The sequence below is a fragment of the Convolutriloba macropyga genome, chromosome 1 (assembly GCF_964194025.1).
Source record: "Convolutriloba macropyga chromosome 1, txConMacr16.3, whole genome shotgun sequence".
Lineage (NCBI taxonomy): Eukaryota > Metazoa > Xenacoelomorpha > Acoela > Convolutidae > Convolutriloba > Convolutriloba macropyga.
Genome location: NC_134468.1, coordinates 42584539 through 42609264, shown reverse-complemented (window position 1 = coordinate 42609264; position 24726 = coordinate 42584539). Strand labels below are relative to the sequence as shown.

General features: G+C 35.8%; 2 protein-coding genes across 2 annotated transcripts in view; one reads left to right on the top strand and one right to left on the bottom strand.

The window, feature by feature from the left end:
• LOC142339268 (NADH-ubiquinone oxidoreductase 75 kDa subunit, mitochondrial-like) overlaps nucleotides 1-24726 on the top strand; it is a 494345-nt gene that overhangs the window by 216630 nt on the left and 252989 nt on the right. The gene's annotated exons all lie outside the window — the stretch shown is intronic.
• Nucleotides 52-2748, bottom strand: LOC142339209 (centrosomal protein of 78 kDa-like). The gene has a single exon (XM_075389056.1). It carries the CDS (start codon nucleotides 2715-2717, stop codon nucleotides 366-368), a length of 2352 nt encoding a protein of 783 aa, XP_075245171.1. The 5' UTR covers nucleotides 2718-2748; the 3' UTR covers nucleotides 52-365.

The following is a 24726-nucleotide window of genomic DNA, read 5'->3' as shown; positions in this document are numbered from 1 at the left end:
AAATTGCGCTTGTATTACAGAAATTTTTCATCTATCTGATTTGAACAATAGTAAATTTCCTTCAAAAAGGGGTTTCTATTTCATTTATTTGATTAAAATTTCCAAACAATTTTGCAACCAACTGAACTGTACAAATGAATCGAGGCATACAAACTTCTCTGAACAGTACTACTATCTAAGTTAAGTGGAAACATTTACATTTCTAAAATTCATATAGTAAACTTTGTACAGGTAAATATTATTATCAACGAGCTGATCGACCTAAGACGTAAGTATCTTTGCAAGGAGTAACCGTTACTCAACCATTTACGGGGGAGTTAACTAGAATTAAATTCATATTTCATAAGTTGATCATCTAAGTATCTTTACTCGTATCTCGACTGCTCGTTGTCAGTGACAATCGAGATAGGCAACGGCGATGGCGTTCTTTGGTCCATTTCGGAAGCATTTCTTAACTGCGAATCTTCATCGTCATTTAAAATGTCCTCTATATTCATGTTTTGGGCAGCAGGTTTGTGTCTCTTGTCGTCATATTCACCAGCGTAATTAATGTTATTTTCAGAGTTACCATTCGTGATATTTCGGATTTCGCGCATTAGTTGCTCTGAGGACTTTGGGTGATACTTGGCCAGATTTGCATCAGAGGTCTTCGGTCGCTCTCGTTTTTCATGTACAATGTTTTCCTCATCAAAATTTTGAATTTCTTCGTATTTATTCCGCGGAGCGTCACCTTGTCCGCCATATTTTCCTGTCTTCTCTTTAAAGGTATTGCTGTGAACAGAATCATCGCCATTTCCCGATTCAAATGCGTCCATTTTACGCATAGTCGGAGCTTTTCGCACCGATTGCTTATTTTGTGAGATATTTTCTAAGTCATTTGAATCCAACCCAGCAAGGTCAGCCAGATCACCAAACCCTGCCTGTCGTAACAGATCTAAAAATTTTGAAAACTTCTTGAAAGTCTCCTCCACAGAATCCAAAATGACGCTCTGCTCTTGGCTTAAGTTTCCAGCTGTTGCGACGCCACTTTTGGCTGTGAGAACTTCTCGCCTCAGTCTGCTATTCTCAATCTCAAGATCGATTAATCTTTGATCACATCTCCTCCTCGCATCCGTTTCGCGATCCAACTTCATTTTCATCTTGTCTAGTTCAACCATCACCTGACGCATATCTGAGCTGGTATCCTTACTTGAACCGATGTCAGCTCGAGCTGTGCTTGGTCGCTTATTGAGTACTTCATGTTTTTGATGGCTGACTCCAATTCTAGGCGCCCCTGATGCAAACCCTCTCGAATACCCGTCATTTATCACTTCATCCTCGTCATCATAACTCAGTTCAACGGAGCCATCGACGTAGAGCGTCCCAGCATCTCGTGAGTTTTTATGACGTTTCGAGTATTCGTTCTCACTTCCGGCAAATTTTTTCTCAACGCCATTCAAATTTTGCTCAGACGTTAAGGGTCGATGCCGGTTGACACGCATTGCTGTTCGCCAAGGATACCCAGATGTCATAGGAATTTTCACCCGTTTCTGGGATTCATCCCGTGCAGTTTTGGAATCCGATTTTGCTTTCTTCGCTTTTCTGTTCCCTCTAGCACTACGAGGAGTCGGCGTTGCAGAATTAAATGTTTTCAACCTCAGCTTCAAAATATCCGGATTTTCACTTGATTTCATCTTCAACCAAGGGTATTCTGAATCTCGACCTTGGCAGTTAATCAAACACTGTTCGGTCACCGAACGAATCAACTCTTTTTCAATAAAAGGATTCTTTCTAACGTCACAAACAACCATAGTTACACTGAACTTCAAAACTTCTAATAGTGCCTTTGCTCCATCATTAGTCAAGCCACATTTCTGTAAATCGAGTGCCTTCAGCCACAGATCATCTCGAAGGGCATCTGCGAAACATCCAGCTCCGTCGTCTCCAATCATGGTATTGCCGTTTAAAACGATGCGCCGGAGACCAATAAGCATGTCGAGATTCGGTCGACGATACCTCAGACTATCCTGCCATGCCTCTGCGTGTCTGAGCGATGACTGGTAAACTACCAATTTGGCAAGAGCAGCGGCTCCGATTGATGATATGTCGCAACATGTTAAGTCCAAGAAGGATACACTAAGCGCTTGTTTAAGCCCAAGGCACAAAACTTCAACAGCTTCATTTCCAATGTCACAAAATTCTAATGAAAGCTTAGTCAGCGTATCATTATGGTTTAAGCCATTAGATATCTCCTCTACGTCTCGAAAAGATAGCGGTAGACCTTGCAGTTCTAAGACTCTCAAATTACTTGTCGTTTTGAGGCACTCTTTAAGGCATCGACACATTTTGCTTACCAACTCCTTTTTACGAATAGGCGGCACCTTTCTGCTGGATTTAAGGATCGGGTACCTAGGCGTAGGCATATCTTCAGGTTCCGGATCATAATAGCTTCGAAATGCAATGAACTCCAAGCTTTTATTTATTTTGATGGAGTTCAGAATTGGCTCCCAGTCCTCATCTCGAACCCTGTCGGCATTGATATCAAGTGTATTTAGATTCAAATTAGCTTTTACAGCTTGCAGCGGACACGAGTCCTGTAGTACGCAAAGACTTTCATAGTATGATGCGAAGTCCCATGCTCCTCTCTGTCTAACTTGGACACTTTCGTATTGAGGGTTATCTTTGCTTAGTGTACCAGGGTTTTGATTACTCGTAGTTCCACTTGAAACAAGCGGCATTTAATGCACTCTGAAAGTAGATTGATGTTCCAAAAAAATTCAATCAAAATTGGGATCTTTTACGTCTGTGTCCCATTCTAAACCAGCTTTGTGGGTGCATATTTGCACCTAGCAAGCGCTTTATTATCATCATTTGTTATCAAGATCCCGATATTGTTCACGACATTACAATGCTCAATGCCTTTCATTATGACCCACTGAGAGAAACATCAGCTGAGAAACTAAAACAACAGACAGCATCAGAAAACAAAAAACTAATGACGAAAGACTCATATTAAAAAGACTCATATTAAAAGTTTCAAAGTTTTCTTAACATCTTAACAAAATTTAAGGTTGAAACCTGTAGGAATTGCAGAAACATTCGAAAATGTAAATAGATAATCGAGACAAGTTGCTATATATATGCATATTTGTAAATATTTACTTAACAAGTTTTAAACTCCTGACGATGCAAGTTATTGCGAAAACGTTCGAGTAATTTAACAATTGTATATCGACTTTTAACTCTTTTTAGCTATACAAACAGGTCGATAGTGAAACGATTACCCATCAGCAGGGTTATATTAACAAATTAGATAGTGAACCGGAGACTCCAAGACAATTATTTGAAAGATATGTAGAGGATAAAATTTGCACGGTAAATGGTGAACCGGACACCTTGCTCAGGAAAGTAAACACCCTTCATAGGAAATTCGAAATCACAATGGAAGAAGCTGACGAATATGGTAATTTAGCCTTTTTAGACATGAACATCAATGTAAATAGCTGTACCGAAATTAATTGCGAGTGGTACAAGAAACCAACCGATACGGGAGTTGTCTTGAAATTCCGTAGCTGTGCACCAATCCAACAAAAGACGAATACTTTATAGGGGACTGTTCACCGCGTTTTTAGAAGCACTAGCCCATGGCGAAATTTTGACAAAGCTCTGAAGGAAAATGAAAGTATTTGGCTAAAAAATAAATACCCTGAGGGCTGTACTTCCAAGATAATCAACGAGGCTTTACAAAAAATCGTAAGTAAACCTCAATCGAAAAATGGAAGCGAGAATGAACAAGTTAGGGAACAAAAAAGCCAGCAATGTATGTTAAACATTTTTTTCCTGCAGCTTCGAGGTAACATCAGCCTGCAATTGAAGCGAAAATTGGAAAAAAAACGTGCGAATTGACCACAATTTCCACAACGCGAAAACATCGTACTTGCCTACCATCCCTGAACTGTAGTTTTGATAGCATTCTGAAGTCTCATGTGGTCTACCAACTCATTGGTTGAGGGCGCAATTCCACCTATGTCTGCCAAACGTGTCGACATTTGGCCACTAGAATCTGTGTGCATCAAAAAACCGATATACCGGTGGGATAACTTATAATTAAGAGCCTTTAATTATAAGATAATTGATCAGTGCCAGGATAGCGAAAAATTTATGATCAAAGAAGCTCTACATTTTATTAGACGCAAGCCACAACTGAATATTATTATTGGAGCAAGTTCGTTACACCACGCTCTACAAGCAAGAGACCCTCAACTACAACAAAAAGCAGAGACACTATCAGCAAACGTCTAGAGTGACACTGATATATGTCTACATCCACTTACAAGAAACCCTAGGAAATCGATACAGAACATCATCAAAGATTTCGATTACGGACAAGAATTCATTGTGTGGCACGACTTTATAAACAACACTAAAACAGATCATCCTTTTGACCCCCGAACTCCCCCGTCATCTGCTCAACTGCTGAAGGAAATTCGGGCATTGAAACAAATAGCAAGTATTGTGTATTGCGAGCGACAGGGTGCACCCGGTATACAGTCAGAGCTGAAAACTCTGACAATAGCGGTTGTCAACGTAGTCAAGGATCTCATATCTAACAGTCAATGAAAAGACAGCTCACAGACCAACGAATACAACGAGCTTCACCAACAATATTCCTTACAAATTCATAGACTCGAAATTGTTATCAATAACGGTATCGACCTCAATAGACACTTAAAGAAACGACAGAAGCCGAACAAGCAACAACAAAACGCGAAACGACAGAAATTGGAAGAAACTCAGGACATTGAATAATTTATAGTAAGATTTTGTGAAAAGACTGGATTTAATTGTGCAGGCTTTGAACAAATCTTTGTATCGACTCTTCTTCTGTTGTTAAGAGACTGGATTTAGTTGTCCAGACTCCTAGCATTATCTATCTTTCTGTTCCTTGAGTCTCTCTTTATTTATCCCCCTTAACAGTGACAAAAAGTTGCAATACGTGTAAAAAAGTGATAAATCAAAAATCGCCAAGATACATATGCCTCGCCCATAATGTTCAGATGCACTTACAGCCAAGTTGTACTGGACTTACGCAAGTTGCAGTTAATGGTCTCAAAGAAGTGGGTCAACTGGCAATGCTTCTCTGTGTAAAATGTCTGAATAATTATGAAAGAGACAACTTCATAAAATGTCAAACGATTGACAAGATGAATGAAAAGATTGAAACAGAAACGAAATAGATCAACAAAAAATTGCAGACAATGGAAGAGAGAATAACAGCAGTCGTTGATACAAGAGCGGATAATGCCATTAAAACTACATACGAAAAAGTAGATAAGAGCTATAAGGAGGCTGTTGCCGTCCAGCCAAGAAATGCAGGTTCTACATCCAAAGCACACTCCAAAGAGCCGCCTGTCTTGGATAAAAATATCAGAAAAAGCATTCGAATATAAGGGGTTCCAGAAGACCCCGACAAATTCAAAGCCCAGAATTTTGTCCCCACTACGAATGAAGTGAACGATATGATAAACCGAATAGGAGTCACAAACGAAATAACGGAGCTGAAACAACTGGGTAAATTCAGCAAAACCAGGAAAAAAACCACGGACACTACTTTTGACGCTTCCAATCGAACATGATGTCAGATTAGTTTTAACGAAATCCCACGAAAAAAAGAACAGTCCTAACTGAGAAAGGTGTGTTCATTTTACCAGCCTTGTCAAAAGAAGACGCAATTAAAGAAAATTTGAGTCTCAAAAAACGAAAAGAACTACTTCAGGAAAATGTTCCCCGCGATAAACTGAAAATTGGAAACCTTGAGTTGTTCAATGATGGCAAGAAAGTAGATTTTGGAGATAACCATGAAGGATGTTGACTAGGTTTCATCAATATTCTTCTAATCAAGACAAAAACCTATGAAGCCTGGAAAGAAGATAGAAATTTGCTAATGCAGTAATGCTCGATGACTATAACATTATTTGTGCTTGCGAAACATGGTTAAATGACAACATTTCATCATCTGAACTACTCTTAGACAACTACACCATATATAGATCAAACAGAAAACAAGATGCGGAAAACAACACTCACGGAGGGGCAATGATTGCCATCAAAAACAGCCTAGCATCTGAACAACTTATTACTGACCAACCCGAGTGTTCACTCACTTGCAGGCTAGAAATTAACAAACTCAGCTTTTTTTTCTGTGTTCTACAATCCCCCGAAAGGAAGTGGGTACAGATATACACAGGAGAACTTTGGAACACTTTTGTCAGTCCTACCAAAAAACAGCACAGCAATAATTTGTGGAGATCTTAACTTTTCGAACACAAACTGGCACAACTTCTCAAGTGAGGACACTGACGAACAGGAGGTACTAGAACTCTTTGAAATCAAATTTTTTCTTCAAAGTGTTGGTTTTAATACCCGCGAAAACAACATACTGGACGTTGCCTTCTATCGAAATTGTTAGATGCACTCCGCTCTTGACGAATAATTCACAAAAACATTTAACTGCTAAGATCACAAGGCAATCAGTCTCCTAATTGAGTGCCCTCATACAGAAATGAAACCAACTTTGTAGTAATTTTTGAAGTTTTGGAAGGAGCGATTACTTGGAATTAAGCGAAATTATCAAAATTGCTTACTTCAAACCAGTGTGTTATACAAACATAAACAACATATGCAAAGAGATTTACGACTTTTTCAACAAAGTAGCACAAGCAACGATTCCCAAAAAGACCAGGCATAGGCAATCTCTATCACATTGGATTACACCAAGTACTTCCAATTTGATGAAAATGTTGAACACTCAGCGTAAACTAGTAGCGAATAAACCAACGTCATATCGCAAAAACATCGTAAGGAAATTTCAAAACGTTGTGACAGAGGCCGCAGAAATAGATCAGTGTAATTATCAAGAGAAAATAATAAGTACCAGAGACACCAATATGAGCTTCAAACATCTCAAAAGTCTTAATAAGTCACCAAACCTCGCAAAAGTTCTAATCAACGGTGGAAGATCAGCACGCAACATTGAAGACAAAGTAAACCTACTAAACAACTTCTTTCATTCTGTCTACACTCCTAAACTTTCCTTTAGCTGAGAAGTCATGAATTCCATGAACCTAATTTTAAAAAACTTCTGTATATCAAAGCAAAAAATTAATTGAATACAATCGGAGCTCGACATCACTAAGACCAGAGGCACAAACGGGTACCCCTCTATCTTCTACCAAAAAACAGCGAAACCAATGACTTATGTCTTATACCTAGTGTTTAAGAACAAAAAGCGATTGAAAAAAATTCATCTGGCATGGCAAGTTGGTTGTTTTGGTCCTCTGTGGTGTACATCTGCAATGATGTTCGGGTCGGCTAATTATCTCTTGAAATGCAAGTTCACGGGGACTGTGAATCATCTGAAGCTTCTCGTTGAAAGAAATGCCCGAATCAAAATGCCCTGTCAGGAAGTTCCATGAGCAGACCGCATTCAAGATCTGTGTTTTAGTTCGAGAAGGACCAAAGTTTTCTACACGAGGCAACTTCAGACTTACAACACATTGGAGCATTTTTTATTCCAATCAGAAGTTTGAATATTTCAAACTCGATTCACGGCTGCACAACTTGGCCAAAAACATCTTTTTATCGTTTGTTTCTGGCGGCCGCAAAGGATTCGGTCAAATTCTTTCTTTTTCACGCATAATGAGGAAGATTTTGTTTCACTTCAGATATTCAACATTGTATCGGAATTCCGACCAGCTGAATCCTGTGCTGAAATATGCAGTTATTACGAAATCGTTGAAACCAATGACGTCCAGACAAGATTATATTTTTGAGAAACTTCAACTCATAAAACTTGATGAGAAACCATTTCTCGTGCCGCCTCTTAAATTCTTTGAGGACTATTAGGTACAAACAGTTTCATGTTCAAGCAACAATTGCGTTTTTGAGTTGTTTGTTCCGTAAGATGTTCCTATTGATGCTCGTTCATTGAAATTTTAAAAAGATTGAGTGAGAAATTTGAGTTTTTTTTACCCATGATATTTAAATTATAACTAATAATGTGTTTTTTTTTATTTACGCGTTGTTCGTTATTTTGTGCGGCTTTGTATTTGGATTTCTTAAATTTCTAGAAACCTTGTTTTCCATATAGGTGTAGAACAAGCGTTCGTTAGGCTGCAGTTTTTCATGAATTGAAAAACTTTTCCATAAGTGTTATATAACGTTTCTCAAAAATGTAAATCAAAATGTTTCTCAAAAGTAAGTCAAATGTTTCTCAAAAAGTAAATCGTTTTTTAAAAAAATAATAGGACCGTATAGGTCAAGAAGTTGTTCAGTTTTACCTATTTTGATTTGGTACTGCCTCTTATCCATAAGGATAGTAAAACAACCCGAGAATCATTTTTAGAGTTGCTTAAAAATTTTTTGCGATAAACAGGTGTTTATCGGAAACAAGATTTTTTTATTGGTTTTCATGTAAAAATTACTCTCATTTGTTGAATACCAAGTCTAGACTGCTCAAAACTGTAAAACAGGCGTTCATTAGGCTGAAGATTGCACGTGAATCAAAAAATTTTCCATAAGTGACATCGAACGTCGAGTTTTGCTATTTCGTCAAATGTTTCTCAAAAACTCAATCGTATTTGAAAAATTTGACCGGACCTAATGGGTCAAGGAGTTGTTCAATGTCTCCCATACTGCTTTTGGCAGTGCCCCTATCCAAAGGAATGGTAAAAAAACGCGAGAATTTTGTTCTGAGGGAATGCTTAAAAAATTGTTACATAAAACAGTTGTACATCGGAAACGCGAATTTTTTTATTGTTTTTTTGTAAAATTTATTTTCAGTTCTTCAATGCGCAGTCTACACTGCCTAAAGTTGATAAACAAGCGCGCGTATGCAAGCGCTGAAGTCTGTCATGAATCAAGAAAGTTTTCGATAACTGATTTATAAGGTCGAGTTTTGCGATTTCGTCAAATGTTTTTTCAAAAAGTCAATCCTGTTTCAAAAATATTATAGGACCTAATAGGTCAAGGAGTTGTTCAATGATACCCATTTTGTTTTGGTAGTGCCTCCTGTCCATTAGAATGGTAAAACAACCCGAGAATTTTCTTTTGAGTCGATGATTAAAAAATTGAAAAAATTGTTACATAAATCAAGTGTATCTCGGAATCGCGATTTTTTTCTTGTTTTTTATGTTAGAATTAATCTCAATTCTTTAATACTATTTCTAGATTGCTCAAAGTTGTAATACAGGCTGAAATTTTCCATGAATCGAGAGAATTTTCCATAAATTCTATATAACGGACAAGAATTTATTGTGTGGCACGACTTTATAAACAACACTAAAACAGATCATCCTTTTGACCCCCGAACTCCCCCGTCATCTGCTCATCTGCTGAAGGAAATTCGGGCATTGAAACAAATATTAGGTATTGTGTATTGCGAGCGAGAGGGTGCACCCGGCATACAGTCAGAGCTGAAAACTCTGAACATAGCGGTTGTCAACGTAGTCAAGGATCCCATATCTAACAGCAAACGAAAAGACAGCTCACAGACCAACGAGTACAACGAGCTTCACCAACAAAATTCCTTAGAAATTCATAGTCTCGAAACTATTATCAATAACGGTATCGACCTCAATAGACATTTAAAGAAACGAAAGAAGCCGAACAAGCAACAACGAAACGCGAAACGACAGAAACTGGAAGAAACTCAGGACATTGAATAACTTATAGTAAGTTTTTGTGAAAAGACTGGATTTAATTGTGCAGGCTTTGAACAAATCTTTGTATCGACTCTTCTTCTGTTGTTAAGAGACTGGATTTAGTTGTCCAGACTCCTAGCATTATCTATCCTTCTGTTCCTTGAGTCTCTCTTTATTTATCCCCCTTAACAATGACAAAAAGTTGCAATACGTGTAAAAATGTGATAAATCAAACATTGCCAAGATACATATGCCTCGCCTGTAATGTTCGGATGCACTTACAGCCAAGTTGTACTGGACTTACGCAAGTTGCAGTTAATGGTCTCAAAGAAGCGGGTCAACTGGCAATGCTTCTCTGTGTAAAATGTCTGAATAATAATGAAAGAGACAAATTCATAAAATGTCAAACGATTGACAAGATGAATGAAAAGATTGAAACAGAAACGAAGTAGATCAACAAAAAATTGCAGAAAATAGAAGAGAGAATAACAGCAGTCGTTGATAGAAGAATGGATAATGCCATTAAAACTACATAGGAAAAAGTAGATGAGAGCTATAAGGAGGCTGTTGCCATCCAGCCAAGAAATGCAGGTTCTACATCCAAAGCACACTCCAAAGAGCCGCTTGACTTGGATCACAATATCAGAAAAAGCATTCGAATATAAGGGGTTCCAGAAGACCCCGACAAATTCAAAGCCCAGAATTTTGTCCCCACTACGAATGAAGTGAACGATATGATAAACCGAATAGGAGTCACAAACGAAATAACGGAGCTGAAACAACTGGGTAAATTCAGCAAAACCAGGAAAAAAACCACGGACACTACTTTTGACGCTTCCAATCGAACATGATGTCAGATTAGTTTTAAAGAAATCCCACGAAAAAAAGAACAGTCCTAACTGAGAAAGGTGTGTTCATTTTACCAGCCTTGTCAAAAGAGGACGCAATTAAAGAATATTTGTGTCTCAAAAAACGAAAAGAACTACTTGAGGAAAATGTTCCCCGCAATAAACTGAAAATTCGAAACCTCGAGTCGTTCAATGATGGCAAGAAGGTAGATTTAGGAGATAACCATGAAGGATGGTGACTAGGTTTCATCAATATTCTTCTAAACAATACAAAAAGCCTAGCAAGCCTGGAAAGAATATAGAAATTTGTTAATGCAGTAATGCTCAATGACTATAACATTATTTGTGCTTGCGAAACATGGTTAAATGACAACATTTCATCATTGAACTACTCTTAGACAACTACACCATATATAGATCAGACAGAAAACAAGATGCGGAAAACAACACTCACGGAGGGGCAATGATTGCCATCAGAAACAGCCTAGCATCTGAACAACTTATTACTGACCAACCCGAGTTTTCACTCACCTGCCGACTAGAAATTAACAAACTCAGCTTTTTTATTTCTGTGTTCTACAATCCCCCGAAAGAAAGTGGGTACAGATACACACAGGAGGACTTTGGAACACTTTTGTCAGCCCTACCAAAAAACAGCACAGCAATAATCTGTGGAGATCTTAACTTTCCAAACACAAACTGGCACAACTTCTCAAGTGAGGACACTGACGAACAGGAAGTACTAAAACTCTTTGAAATCAAATTTTTTCTTCAAATTTTTGGTTTTAATACCCGCGAAAACAACATTCTGGACGTTGCTTTCTATCGAAATTGTTAGATGCACTCCGCTCTTGTGACGAAGAATTCACAAAAACATTTAACTGCTAAGATCACAAGGCAATCAGTCTCCTAATTAAGTGCCCTCCTACAGAAATGAAACTAACTTTGTAGTACTTTTTGAAGTTTTGGAAGAAGCGATTACTTGGAATTAAGCGAAACTATCAAACTTGCTTACTTCAAACCAGTGTGTTATACAAACATAAACAACATGTGCAAAGAGATTTACGACTTTTTCAACAAGGTAGCACAAGCAACGATTCCCAAAAAGACCAGGCATAGGCAATCTCTATCACATTGGATTACACCAAGTACTTCCAATTTGATGAAAATGTTGAACACTCAGCGTAAACTAGTAGCGAACAAACCAACGTCATATCGCAAAAACATCATAAGGAAATTTCAAAACGTTGTGAAAGAGGCCGCAGAAATAGATCAGTGTAATTATCAAGAGAAAATAATAAGTACCAGAGACACCAATATGAGCTTCAAACATCTCAAAAGTCTTAATAAGTCACCAAACCTCGCAAAGGTTCTAATCAACGGTGGAAGATCAGCATCCAACATTGAAGACAAAGTAAACCTACTAAACAACTTATTTCATTCTGTCTACACTCCTAAACTTTCCTTTAGCTTAGAAGTCATGAATTCCATGAACCTAATTTTAACAAACTTCTGTATATCAAAGCAAAAAATTAATTGAATACAATCGGAGCTCGACATCACTAAGACCAGAGGCACAAACGGGTACCCCCCTATCTTCTACCAAAAAACAGCGAAACCAATGACTGATGTCTTATACCTAGTGTTTAAGAACAAAAAGCGCTTGAAAAAAATTCATCTGGCATGGCAAGTTGGTTGTTTTGGTCCTCTGTGGTGTACATCTGCAATGATGTTCGGGTCGGCTAATTATCTCTTGAAATGCAAGTTCACGGGGACTGTGAATCATCTGAAGCTTCTCGTTGAAAGAAATGCCCGAATCAAAATGCCCTGTCAGGAAGTTCCATGAGCAGACCGCATTCAAGATCTGTGTTTTAGTTCGAGAAGGACCAAAGTTATCTACACGAGGCAACTTCAGACTTACAACACATTGGAGCATTTTTTATTCCAATCAGAAGTTTGAATATTTCAAACTCGATTTGCGGCGGCACAACTTGGCCAAAAACATCTTTTTATCTTTTGTTTCTGGCGGCCGCAAAGGATTCGGTCAAATTCTTTTTTTTTTCACGCATAATGGGGAAGATTTTGTTTCACTTCAGATATTCAACATTGTATCGGAATTCCGACCAGCTGAATACTGTGCTGAAATTTGCAGTTATTACGAAATCGCTGCAACCAATGACGTCCAGACAAGAGTATATTTTTGAGAAACTTCAATTCATAAAACTTGATGAGAAACCAATTCTCGTGCCGCCTCTTAAATTCTTTGAGCACTTTTAGGTACAAACAGTTTCATGTTCAAGCACCAATTGCGTTTTTGAGTTGTTTGTTCCGTATTATGTTCCTATTGATGCTCCTTCGTTGAAATTTTAAAAAGATTGATTGTGAAATTTGAGTTTTTTTACGCATGATATTTAAATTAAAACTAATAATGTGTTGTTTTTTACTTACGCGTTGTTCGTTATTTTGTGCGGCTTTGTATTTGGATTTCTCAAATTTCTAGAAACCTTGTTTTCCAAAGACATATAGGTGTAAAACAAGCGTTCGTTAGGCTGCAGTTTTTCATGAATTGAAAAACTTTTCCATAAGTGTTATATAACGTTTCTCAAAAAAGTAAATCCAAATGTTTCTCAAAAGTAAGTCAAATGTTTCTCAAAAAGTAAATGGTTTTTTAAAAAAATAATAGGACCGTATAGGTCAAGAAGTTGTTCAGTTTTACCCATTTTGATTTGGTACTGCCTCTTATCCATAAGGATAGTAAAACAACCCGAGAATCATTTTTAGAGTTGATGCTTAAAAAATTGTTGCAATAAACATGTGTATATCGGAATTGAGATTTTTTATTGGTTTTCATGTAAAAATTACTCTCATTTGTTGAATACCAAGTGTAGACTGCTCAAAATTGTAAAACAAGCGTTCGTTAGGCTGAAGATTGCACGTGAATCAAAAATTTTTCCATAAGTGATATCGAACGTCGAGTTTTGCTATTTCGTCAAATGTTTCTCAAAAAGTCAATCGTATTTGAAAAATATGACAGGACCTAATGGGTCAAGGAGTTGTTCAATGTCACCCATACTGCTTTTGGCAGTGCCCCTTTCCATAGGGATGATAAAAAAAACCCGAGAATTTTGTTCTGAGGGATTGCTTAAAAAATTGTTACATAAAACAGTTGTACGTCGGAAACGCAAATTTTTTATTGTTTTTTTTTTAAATTTACTTTCAGTTCTTCAATGCGCAGTCTACACTGCCTAAAGTTGATAAACAAGCACGCGTTAGGCTGAAGTCTGCCATGAATCAAGAAAATTTTCGATAACTGATTTTTAAGGTCGATTTTTGCGATTTCGTCAAATGTTTTTTCAAAAAGGTCAATCCTATTTCAAAAACATTATAAGACCTAATAAGTGAAGGAGTTGTTCAATGATACCAATTTCTTTTTGGTAGTGCCTCCTGTCCATTAGAATGGTAAAACAACCCGAGGATTCTCTTTAGAGTCGATGATTAAAAAATTGTTACATAAAACAGGTGTATCTCAGAATCGCGAGTTTTTTTCTTGTTTTTTTGTTAAAATTAATCTCAATTCTTTAATACTACGTCTAGATTGCTCACAGTTGTAATACAAGCGTTCGTGAGGCTGAAATTTTCCATAAATTGAGAGAGTTTTCCATAAATGGTATATAACGTCAAGTTTTGCCGTTTCGCCAAATCTTTCTCAAGAAGTCTGACATTTTTAAAAAATTTGATATAATCTAATGGGTCAAGGAGTTGTTCAACGTTACCCATATTTTTTCTATTAGTGTCTCTTATTCATATGGATGGTAAAAAAGCCGAGAATTTTCTTTTGAGTCGGTGCTTAAAGTTGTCACGTAAAACAGGTGTATGTCGGAAACGAGATTTTTTGATTGTTTTTTATGTAAAAAATTACACTCATAGTACACTCATACACTCACATTTGCCATGAATTAGGAAAATTTTACTTAAGTGATATTTAACGTCGAGTGTTGCGGTTTCGTCAAATGTTTTTTCAAAAAGTCAATCCTATTTCAAAAATATTATAGGACCTAATAAGTGAAGGAGTTGTTCAATGATACCCATTTCGTTTTGGTAGTGCCTCTTGTCCATTAGATTGGTAAAACAACCCGATAATTTACTTTTAAGTTGATGATTAAAAAATCGTTACATAAAACAAGTGTATGTCGGAATCGCAAATTTTTTAAATTCTTTTTGTAAAAATTATTCTGATTTCTTTAATATTAAGTCTAGACTGCTCAAATTCATAATACAAGCGTTCATGAGGCTGAAATTTTCTATGTGTTACAAAAATTTTCCGTAAATGGTATATAAAGTCAAGTTTTGCCGTTTCGCCAAATCTTTCTCAAAAAGTCTGATATGTTTAAAAAATATGATAGGATCTAATGGGACAAGGAGTTGTTCAACGTTACCAATACTTTTTGCGGTAGTGCCTCCTATTCATATGGATGGTAAAAAAACGGAGTCTTTTTTTTGAGTCGGTTCTTAAAAAGTTGTCACCTAAAACAGGTGTATGTCGGAAAATGGATTTTTTGATGGGTTTTTATGTAAATATTACTCTCGTTTGTTGAATACTAAGTCTAGACTGCTCAAAGTGGTAAAACAAGCGTTCGCTAGCCTGAAGTTTTCAGTGAATCAAAAATTTTCTATAAGTGTTTTCGAACGTCGAGTTTTGCTATTTCGTCAAATGTTTCTCAAAAAGACAATCGTATTTAAAAAAATATGATAGGACCTAATGGGTCAAGGAGTTGTTCAATGCTAACCATACTGCTTTTGGCAGTGCCCCCTATCCATAGGGATGGTAAAACAACCCGAGCTTTTTGTTTTGAGGGAATGCTTAAAAAGTTGTTACATAAAACATGTGTATGTCGGAAACGAAAATTTTTTCATTGTTTTTATTTAAAAGTTACTCTCAGTTCTTTACTACTAAGTGTAGATTGCCTAAAGTCGTTAAACAAGCAGGCGTTAAGCTTACGGTTGCCATGAATCAAGAAATTTTTCCATAATGATTTATAAGGTCGAGTTTTGCGATTTCGTCAAATGTTTCCCAAAAAGTCAATCGTATTTCAAAAATATGACAGGACCTAATGGGTCAAGGAATTGTTCAATGTCACCCATACTGTTTTGACAGTGCCCCTATCCATAGGGATATTAAAACCACCCAAGAATTTTTTTTTGAGGGAATGCTTAAAAAAATGTTACATAAAACATTTGTACGTCGGGAACATGAATTTTTTATTGTTTTTTCTGTAAAAATTGCTCTCATTTCTTTAATACTAAGTCTAGACTAATCAAAGTTGTAATAAAAGCGTTTGTGAGGCTGAAATTTTCCATGAATCAATAGAAATTTCCATAAATTGTATGTAACGTCAAGTTTTGCCGTTTCGCCAAATCTTTCTCAAAAAGTCTGATATATTTAAAAAATATGATAAAGTTTAATAGGTCAAGGAATTGTTCAATGATACCCATTTTGTTTTTGTAGTGGCTCCTGTCCATTAGAAAGACAAAACAGTCCAAGAATTTTCTTTTGAGTCGATGATCAAAAAATTGTTACATAAAACACGTCTATGTCGGAATCGCGAATTTTTGTACTCTTTTTTATGTAAAAATTGCTCTCATTTCTTTAACACTAAGTCTAGACAGCTCAAAGTTGTAATACAAGCGTTCGTGAGGCTGAATTTTTCCATGAATCAAGAGAACTTTCCGTAAATTTTATGTAACGTCAAGTTTTGCCGTTTCGCCAAATCTTTCTCAAAAAGTCTGATATACTTAAGAAATATGATAGAATCTAATGGGTCAAAGAGTTGTTCAACGTTATCCATATTATTTCTATTAGTGTCTCCTATTCATATGGGTGGTAAAAAAGCCGAGAATTTTCTTTTGAGTCGGTGCTTAAAGTTGTCACGTAAAACAGGTGTATGTCGGAAACGGGATTTTTTTATGGGTTTTTATGTAAATCTTACTCTTATTTGTTGAATACTAAATCTACTCAAAGCTTTGTTAGGCTAACATTTGTCATGAATCAACAAAATTTTCCATATGCGATATATACCGTCGATCTTTGCGATTTCGTCAAATGTTTCTCAAAAAATCAATCGAATTTAAAAATAGTAAAGGGACCTTCTCGGTTAAAGGCAAGGAGGGTGTTGAAGAGTAGGGGATGAGATTGTGGTTGCTAGTGAGCGGATATTAAAAAGAAGTGAAGTTTTAATTGACAGTTCACGGGGAATAGCCGGACGTACGCCAATTTTGACGACTGGCGACTGCGTTTATTCGGACGAAAAAAATCAAAATGTCATGCTGTCAAAAAAAATTTATGAACGAGCAGCGGTTCTTCATTATGTATTCAATTCCATTACTAACATTCAATTTAATTGGAGAAAAAGGGTGCCAAGGCAAACAAGCCACAATTTTCAAACATTTTTAACAATTTTTGTTTACAGTTACGGACCCTACATCCAATACATAGCTTTATTATACGCAATAATTACTGACTATTTGGTTTGGCATATTACTGCTGCATTTAACAGTGCGAGTTTTGATAAAAGACGGACGAATTAATTTAAAAGTACCGTTGGAATTGCTTTTTGTTGATATTTTGATATGTTGGTATTTTGCGGTTTTGTTAATTGTTTCTCAAAAACTCAATCGTATTTGAAAACTATTTTAGGACATAATGGGTCAAGGGGTTTTGCAATGTGCAATGTTACCCATACTATTTTGGTAGTATCAAATATCTATTAGGATGATAAAAATCCTGAGATTTTTCTTTCGGGTAAAGGCTTCAAAAGTTGTTATATGAAACAGGTGTTTATCCGAAATGCAAATTTTTGATGGATTTTTACGTGAATTTTACTCTCATTTCTTGAATACCAAGTCTAGGCTGCTCACAGTTGTAAAACAAGCGTTCGTTAGGCTGACGTTTGCCATGAATTAAGAGAATTTGATATAAGTGATATCTAACGTCGAGTTTTGCGATTTAGTGAAATGTTTCTCAAAAAGTCAATCGTATTTAAAAAATATGATAGGACCTAATGGGTCAAAGAGTTGTTCAATGTTACCCGTATTGTTGTTGGCAGTGCCCCCTATCCATAGGGATGGTAAAACAGCCCGAGAATTTTGTTTTGATCGAATGCTAAAAAGTTGTTACATAAAATAGGTGTATGTCGGAAACGCAATTTTTTTTATTCTTTTTTATTTAAAATTTAATTTCAGTTCTTTAATACTAAGTCCAGACTACCTAAAAATGTTAAATAAGCGCGCGTTAGGCTGACGTCTGCTATGAATCAAGAAAATTTTCAATAATTGATTTATAAGTAAATTCTCGGCTTGTTTTACCATTCTGATGGACAGGAGGTCCTTTCCATTAGAATGGTAAAACAAGCCGAGAATTTACTTTTGAGTCGATGATTAAAAAATTGTTACATAAAACAATTGTACGTCGGAATCGAAAATTTTTTTATTTTTTTGTAAAAATTACTCTCATTTCTTTAATATTAAGTCTGGACTGCTCAAAGTTGTAATACAAGCGTTCGTGAGGCTGAAGTTTTCTATGTATCACGAGAATTTTCCAAGAGTGGTATATAACGTCAAGTTTTGCCGTTTCGCAAAAATTTTCTCAAAAAGTCATGTATTTTTAAAAAGTATGATATAATCTAATGCGTCAAGGAGTTGTTCAACGTAACCCATACTTTTTTAGTAGTGCCTCCTATTCATATGGATGGTAAAAAAGCCGAGAGTTTTCTTTTGAGTCGGTGCTTAAAAAATTGTCACATAAAACAGGTGTATGTCGGAAACGGGCTTTTTTGTGGTTTTTAAAGTAAAAATTACTCTCATTTATTGAATACTAAGTCTAGACTGCTCAAAGTCGTAAAACAAGCCTTTGTTAGACTGAAAATTGACATGAATCAACAAATTTTCCATATGTGATATATACCGTCGAGTTTTGCGATTTCGTCAAATGTTTCTCAAAAAGTCAATCGCATTAAAAAAAAGGGACCTTCTCTGTTAAAAGGAAGGAGGGTGTTGAAGAGGAGGGGATGAGATTGTGGTTGCTAGTGAGCGGATATTAAAAAGAAGTGAAGTTTTAATTGACAGTTCACGGGGAATAGCCGAACGTACGCCAATTTTGACGACTGGCGACTGCTTTTATTCTGACAAAAAAGTCAAAATGTCACGCTGTCATAAAAAATTTATGAACGAGCAGCGGTTCTTCATTATGTATTCAATTCCATTACTAACATTCAACTTAATTGGAAAAAAAGGGTGCCAAGGCAAGCAAGCCACAATTTTCAAACATTTTTAACAATTTTTGTTTACAGTTACGGACCCTACATCCAATACATAGCTTTATTATACGCAATAATTACTGACTATTTGGTTTGGCATATTACTGCTGCATTTAACAGTGCGAGTTTTGATTAAAGACGAATTAATTTAAAAGTACCGTTGGAATTGCTTTTTGTTGATATTTTGATATGTTGGTATTTTGCGGTTTTGTTAATTGTTTCTCAAAAACTCAATCGTATTTGAAAACTATTTTAGGACATAATGGGTCAAGGGGTTTTGCAATGTGCAATGTTACCCATACTATTTTGGTAGTATCAAATATCTATTAGGATGATAAAAATCCTGAGATTTTTCTTTCGGGTAAATGCTTCAAAAGTTGTTATATGAAACAGGTGTTTGTCCGAAATGCAAATTTTTGATGGATTTTTACGTGAATTTTACTCTCATTTCTTGAATACCAAGTCTAGGCTGCTCACAGTTGTAAAACAAGCGTTCGTTAGGCTGACGTTTGCCATGAATTAAGAGAATTTGATATAAGTGATATCTAACGTCGAGTTTTGCGATTTAGTGAAATGTTTCTCAAAAAGTCAATCGTATTTAAAAAATATGATAGGACCTAATGGGTCAAAGAGTTGTTCAATGTTACCCGTATTGTTGTTGGCAGTGCCCCCTATCCATAGGGATGGTAAAACAACCCAAGAATTTTGTTTTGATCGAATGCTAAAAAGTTGTTACATAAAACAGGTGTATGTCGGAAACGCAATTTTTTTTATTGTTTTTTATTTAAAATTTAATTTCAGTTCTTTAATACTAAGTCCAGACTACCTAAAAATGTTAAATAAGCGCGCGTTAGGCTGACGTCTGCTATGAATCAAGAAAATTTTCAATAATTGATTTATAAGTAAATTCTCGGCTTGTTTTACCATTCTGATGGACAGGAGGTCCTTTCCATTAGAATGGTAAAACAAGCCGAGAATTTACTTTTGAGTCGATGATTAAAAAATTGTTACATAAAACAAGTGTACGTCGGAATCGCAAATTTTTTTTATTTTTTTGTAAAAAGTACCCTCATTTCTTTAATATTAAGTCTTGACTGCTCAAAGTTGTAATACAAGCGTTCGTGAGGCTGAAGTTTTCTATGTATCACGAGAATTTTCCAAGAGTGGTATATAACGTCAAGTTTTGCCGTTTCGCAAAAATTTTCTCAAAAAGTCATGTATTTTTAAAAAGTATGATATAATCTAATGCGTCAAGGAGTTGTTCAACGTAACCCATACTTTTTTAGTAGTGCCTCCTATTCATATGGATGGTAAAAAAGCCGAGAGTTTTCTTTTGAGTCGGTGCTTAAAAAATTGTCACATAAAACAGGTGTATGTCGGAAACGGGCTTTTTTGTGGTTTTTAAAGTAAAAATTACTCTCATTTATTGAATACTAAGTCTAGACTGCTCAAAGTTGTAAAACAGGCCTTTGTTAGACTGAAAATTGACATGAATCAACAAATTTTCCATATGTGATATATACCGTCGAGTTTTGCGATTTCGTCAAATGTTTCTCAAAAAGTCAATCGCATTAAAAAAAAGGGACCTTCTCTGTTAAAAGGAAGGAGGGTGTTGAAGAGGAGGGGATGAGATTGTGGTTGCTAGTGAGCGGATATTAAAAAGAAGTGAAGTTTTAATTGACAGTTCACGTGGAACAGTCGAACGTACACCTAATTTGACGACTGGCGACTGCTTTTATTCTGACAAAATATTCAAACTGTTACGCTGTCAAAAAACATTTATGACCGAGCAGCGGTTCTTCTGTGTATTCAATTCCATTACTAACATTCAACTTAAAAAAGGGAAAAAAAGGGTGCCAAGGCAAGCAAGCCACAATTTTCCAACATTTTTTAACAATTTTTGTTTACAGTTACGTACCCTACATCCAATACATAGCTTTATTGTACGCAATAATTACTGACTATTTGGTTTGCCATTTTGCTGCATTTAACAGTGCGAGTTTTGATTGGAGACAAAAAAAAATTTAAAAAAACAATTGGAATTGTTTTTTGTTGATATTTTGATATGTTGGTATTTTGCGGTTTCGTCAATTGTTTCTCAAAAACTCAGTCGTATTTGAAAACTATACTAGAACATAATGGTTCAAGGGGTTGTGCAATGTTACCCTTACTATTTTGGTAGTATCAAATATATATTAGGATGGTCAAAATCCCGATATTTTTCTTTTGGGTAAATGCTTCAAAAGCTGTTACATGAAATAGGTGTGTGTCGGAAACGCAAATTTTTGATGGATTTTTATGTGGAATTTACTCTCATTTCATTAATACTATGTCTAGACTGCTCAAACTTGTAAAACAAGCGCTAGCTAGCCTGGCGTTTGCCATGAGTTAAGAAAATTTTACATAAGTGATATCTGGCGTCGAGTTTTGCGATTTCGTCAAATGTTTCTCAAAAAGTTAATCGTATTTAAAAAATATGATAGGACCTAATGGGTCAAAGAGTTGCTCAATGTTTCCCGTACTGTTTTTGGCAGTGCCCCTATCCACAGAGATGGTAAAAAGCCGAGAATTTTGTTTTGAGGGGATGCTGAAAAAGTTGTTACATAAAACAGGTATATGTCGGAAACCAGATTTTATTTTGATGTTTTTTATGTTAAAATTACTTTCATTTCTTTAATATTAAGTCTAGACTGCCCAAAAATAATCAAGCGCTCGCTAGGCTGACATTTGCCAGGAATCAAGAAAATTCTCTATGAAGGACTTATAAGGTTGAGTTTTGCGATTTCGTCAAATGCTTCTCAAAAAGTCAACCGTATTTCAAAAAAATAATAGGACCTAATAGGTCAAGGAGTTGTTCAATGTTACCCATTTTGTTTTGGTTGTGCCTCCTTTCCATTAGAATGGTAAAACAACCCGAGAATTTACTTTTGAGTTGATGATTAAAAAATCGTTACATAAAACAAGTGTATGTCGGAATCGCAAATTTTTCAATTTTTTTTGTAAAACTTATTCTCATTTATTTAATATTAAGTCTAGACTGCTGAAAGTCATAATACAAGCGCTCGTGAGGCTGAAGTTTTCTATGTATCACGAGAATTTTCCGTGAATGGTATATAACGTCAAGTTTTGCCGTTTCGCCAAATCTTTCTCAAAAAGACTGATATTTTTAAAAATTATGATATAATCTAATGGGTCAAGGAGTTCAACGTTACCCATATTTTTTTTATTAGTGCCTCCTATTCATATGGATGGTAAAAAAAGCCGAGAATTTTCTTTTGAGTCGGGGCTTAAAGATGTCACGTAAAACAGGTGTATGTCAGAAACGGGATTTTTTTGATTGTTTTTTATGTAAAAATTACACTCATAGTACACTCATACACTCAGGTTTGCCATGAATTAGGAAAATTTTACTTAAGTGATATATAACGTCGAGTGTTGCGGTTTCGTCAAATGTTTCGCATTCGAAAATAATAAAGGGACCTTCTCGGACAGGGGTAGAAGGGTGTTGAAGAGGAGGGGATGAGATTGTGGTTGCTAGTGAGAGGATATTAAAAAGAAATGAATTTTTAATTGACAGATCACGGGGAATAGTCGAACGTACACCAATTTTGACGAGTGGCGACTGCTTTTATTCTGACAAAAAAATCAAGCAGTCACGCTGTCATAAAACATCTATGAACGAGCAGCGGTTTTTCATTATGTATTCAATTCCTTTGCTAACATTCAACTTAATTGGAAAAAAAGGAAGCTGAGGCAAATAAGCCACAATTTTCAAACATTTACTAACAATTTTTGTTTACAGTTACGGACCCTACATCCAATACTTAGCTTTATTATACGCAATAATTACTGACTATTTGGTTTGGCATATTACTGCTGCTTTTAACAGTGCGAGTTTTGATTGGAGACAAAATAATTTTAAATAAACAATTGGAATTGCTTTTTGTTGATATTTTGATATGTTGGTACTTTGCGGTTTCGTCATTTGTTTCTCAAAAACTCAATCGTATTTGAAAACTATATTAGGACATAATGATTCAAGGGCTTGTGCAATGTTAACCATGCTATTTTGGTAGTATCAAATATTTATTAGGATGGTAAAAATCCCGAGATTTTTCATTTGGGTAAATGCTTCAAAAGCTGTTACATGAAACAGGTGTGTGTCGGAATTGCAAATTTTTGGTGTTTTTTTTTGTGAAATTTACTCTCATTTCACGAATACTAAGTCTAGGCTGCTCAAACTTGTAAAACAAGCGTTTGTTAGGCTGAGGTTTGCCATGAATTAGGAAAATTTTACTTAAGTGATATATAACGTCGAGTGTTGCGGTTTCGTCAAAAGTTTCGCATTCGAAAATAATAAAGGGACCTTCTCGGTCAGGGGTAGGAGGGTGTTGAAGAGGAGGGGATGAGATTGTGGTTGTTAGTGAGCGGATATTAAAAAGAAGTGAATTTTTGATTGACAGTTCACGTGGAACAGTCGAACGTACACCTAATTTGACGACTGGCGACTGCTTTTATTCTGACAAAATATTCAAACTGTTACGCTGTCAAAAAACATTTATGACCGAGCAGCGGTTCTTCTGTTCTATGTATTCTGTTCCATTACTAATATTCAATTTAATCGGAGAAAAAAGCTGCTAAGTCAAACAAGCCACAATTTTCAAACATTTCTGAACAGTTTTTATTTACATTTACAGACCCTACAGTCCAAACATAGCTTTATTATACGCAATAATTATTGACTATTTGGTTTGGCATATTAGTGCTGAAGTTAACAGTGCAAGTTTTCAGTTGAGACGAAATAATAAAAGAAACAATTGGATTTTCTTTATGTATGTATTTTGATATGTTGATATTTTTCGAGTTCGTCAATTGTTTCCCAAAAAGTCAATCGTATTTGAAATTTACATTAGGACCTAATGGGTCAAGGAGTTGTTCATTGTTACCCATACTAATTTGGTAGTGTCAAATATCTATTAGGATGGTCAAAATCCCGAGATTTTTCTATTGGGTTGATGCTTCAAAAGTTGTTACATGAAACAGGTGTGTGTCAGAAACGCAAATTTTTGACGGTTTTTTTCATGTGAAACTTACACTCATTTCTTGAATACTGAGTCTAGACTGCTCACACTTGTAAAACAAGCGTTATCTAGGCTGACGTTTGCCATGAGTTAAGAAAATTTTACATAAGTGATATCTAGCGTCGAGTTTTGCGATTTCGTCAAATGTTTCTCAAAAAGTCAATCGTATTTAAAAATATAATAGGACCTTATAGGTCAAGGAGTTGTTCAATATTACCCAGTTTTTTCGGTAGTGCCTCCTATCCATAAAGATGCTAAATTGAACCGAGAATTATTTTTTGAGTCGATGCTTGAGAAGTTGTTACATAAAACAGGTGTATGTCGGAAGCGGGGTTTTTTGATGGTTTTTAGGTAAAAAAATACTGTCATTTCTTGAATACTAAATCCAGACTGCTCAAAGTTGTAATACAAGCGTTCTTTTATATGACGTTTGCCATGAATTAGGAAATTTTTCATAACTTCAGGTTTTGCAATTTCGCCAACGTTTCTCAAAAAGATAATCGTATTTATTAAATCTAATAGGACCTAATGGGTCATGGAGTTGTTCAATGTTACTTATACTTTTTTGGTAGTGCCTCCTATCCGTAGCGATTGTAAGGCGCCGAGTTTTTTTTTGTTTGGTGCTATCGGTAGATTATGGTGGGTTAAAATGGTTTTTTTAGAATTGATTTTTTGTTAGATATCCATCATTTGTACCCTAACAGGGCCTTCTCCCATGTGCTGTATTTTAATTGTGCTTTGTTTCTTTGCTTGTGTGATGTGCTATAATGTTCCTGGCCTATCCAGGATTTTAGGTTTTAGATGT

Coding starts and splice junctions, on each gene's coding strand:
- LOC142339209 (XM_075389056.1), bottom strand. CDS start 2,717: ATGCCGCTTGTTTCAAGTGGAACTACGAGTAATCAAAACCCTGGTACA.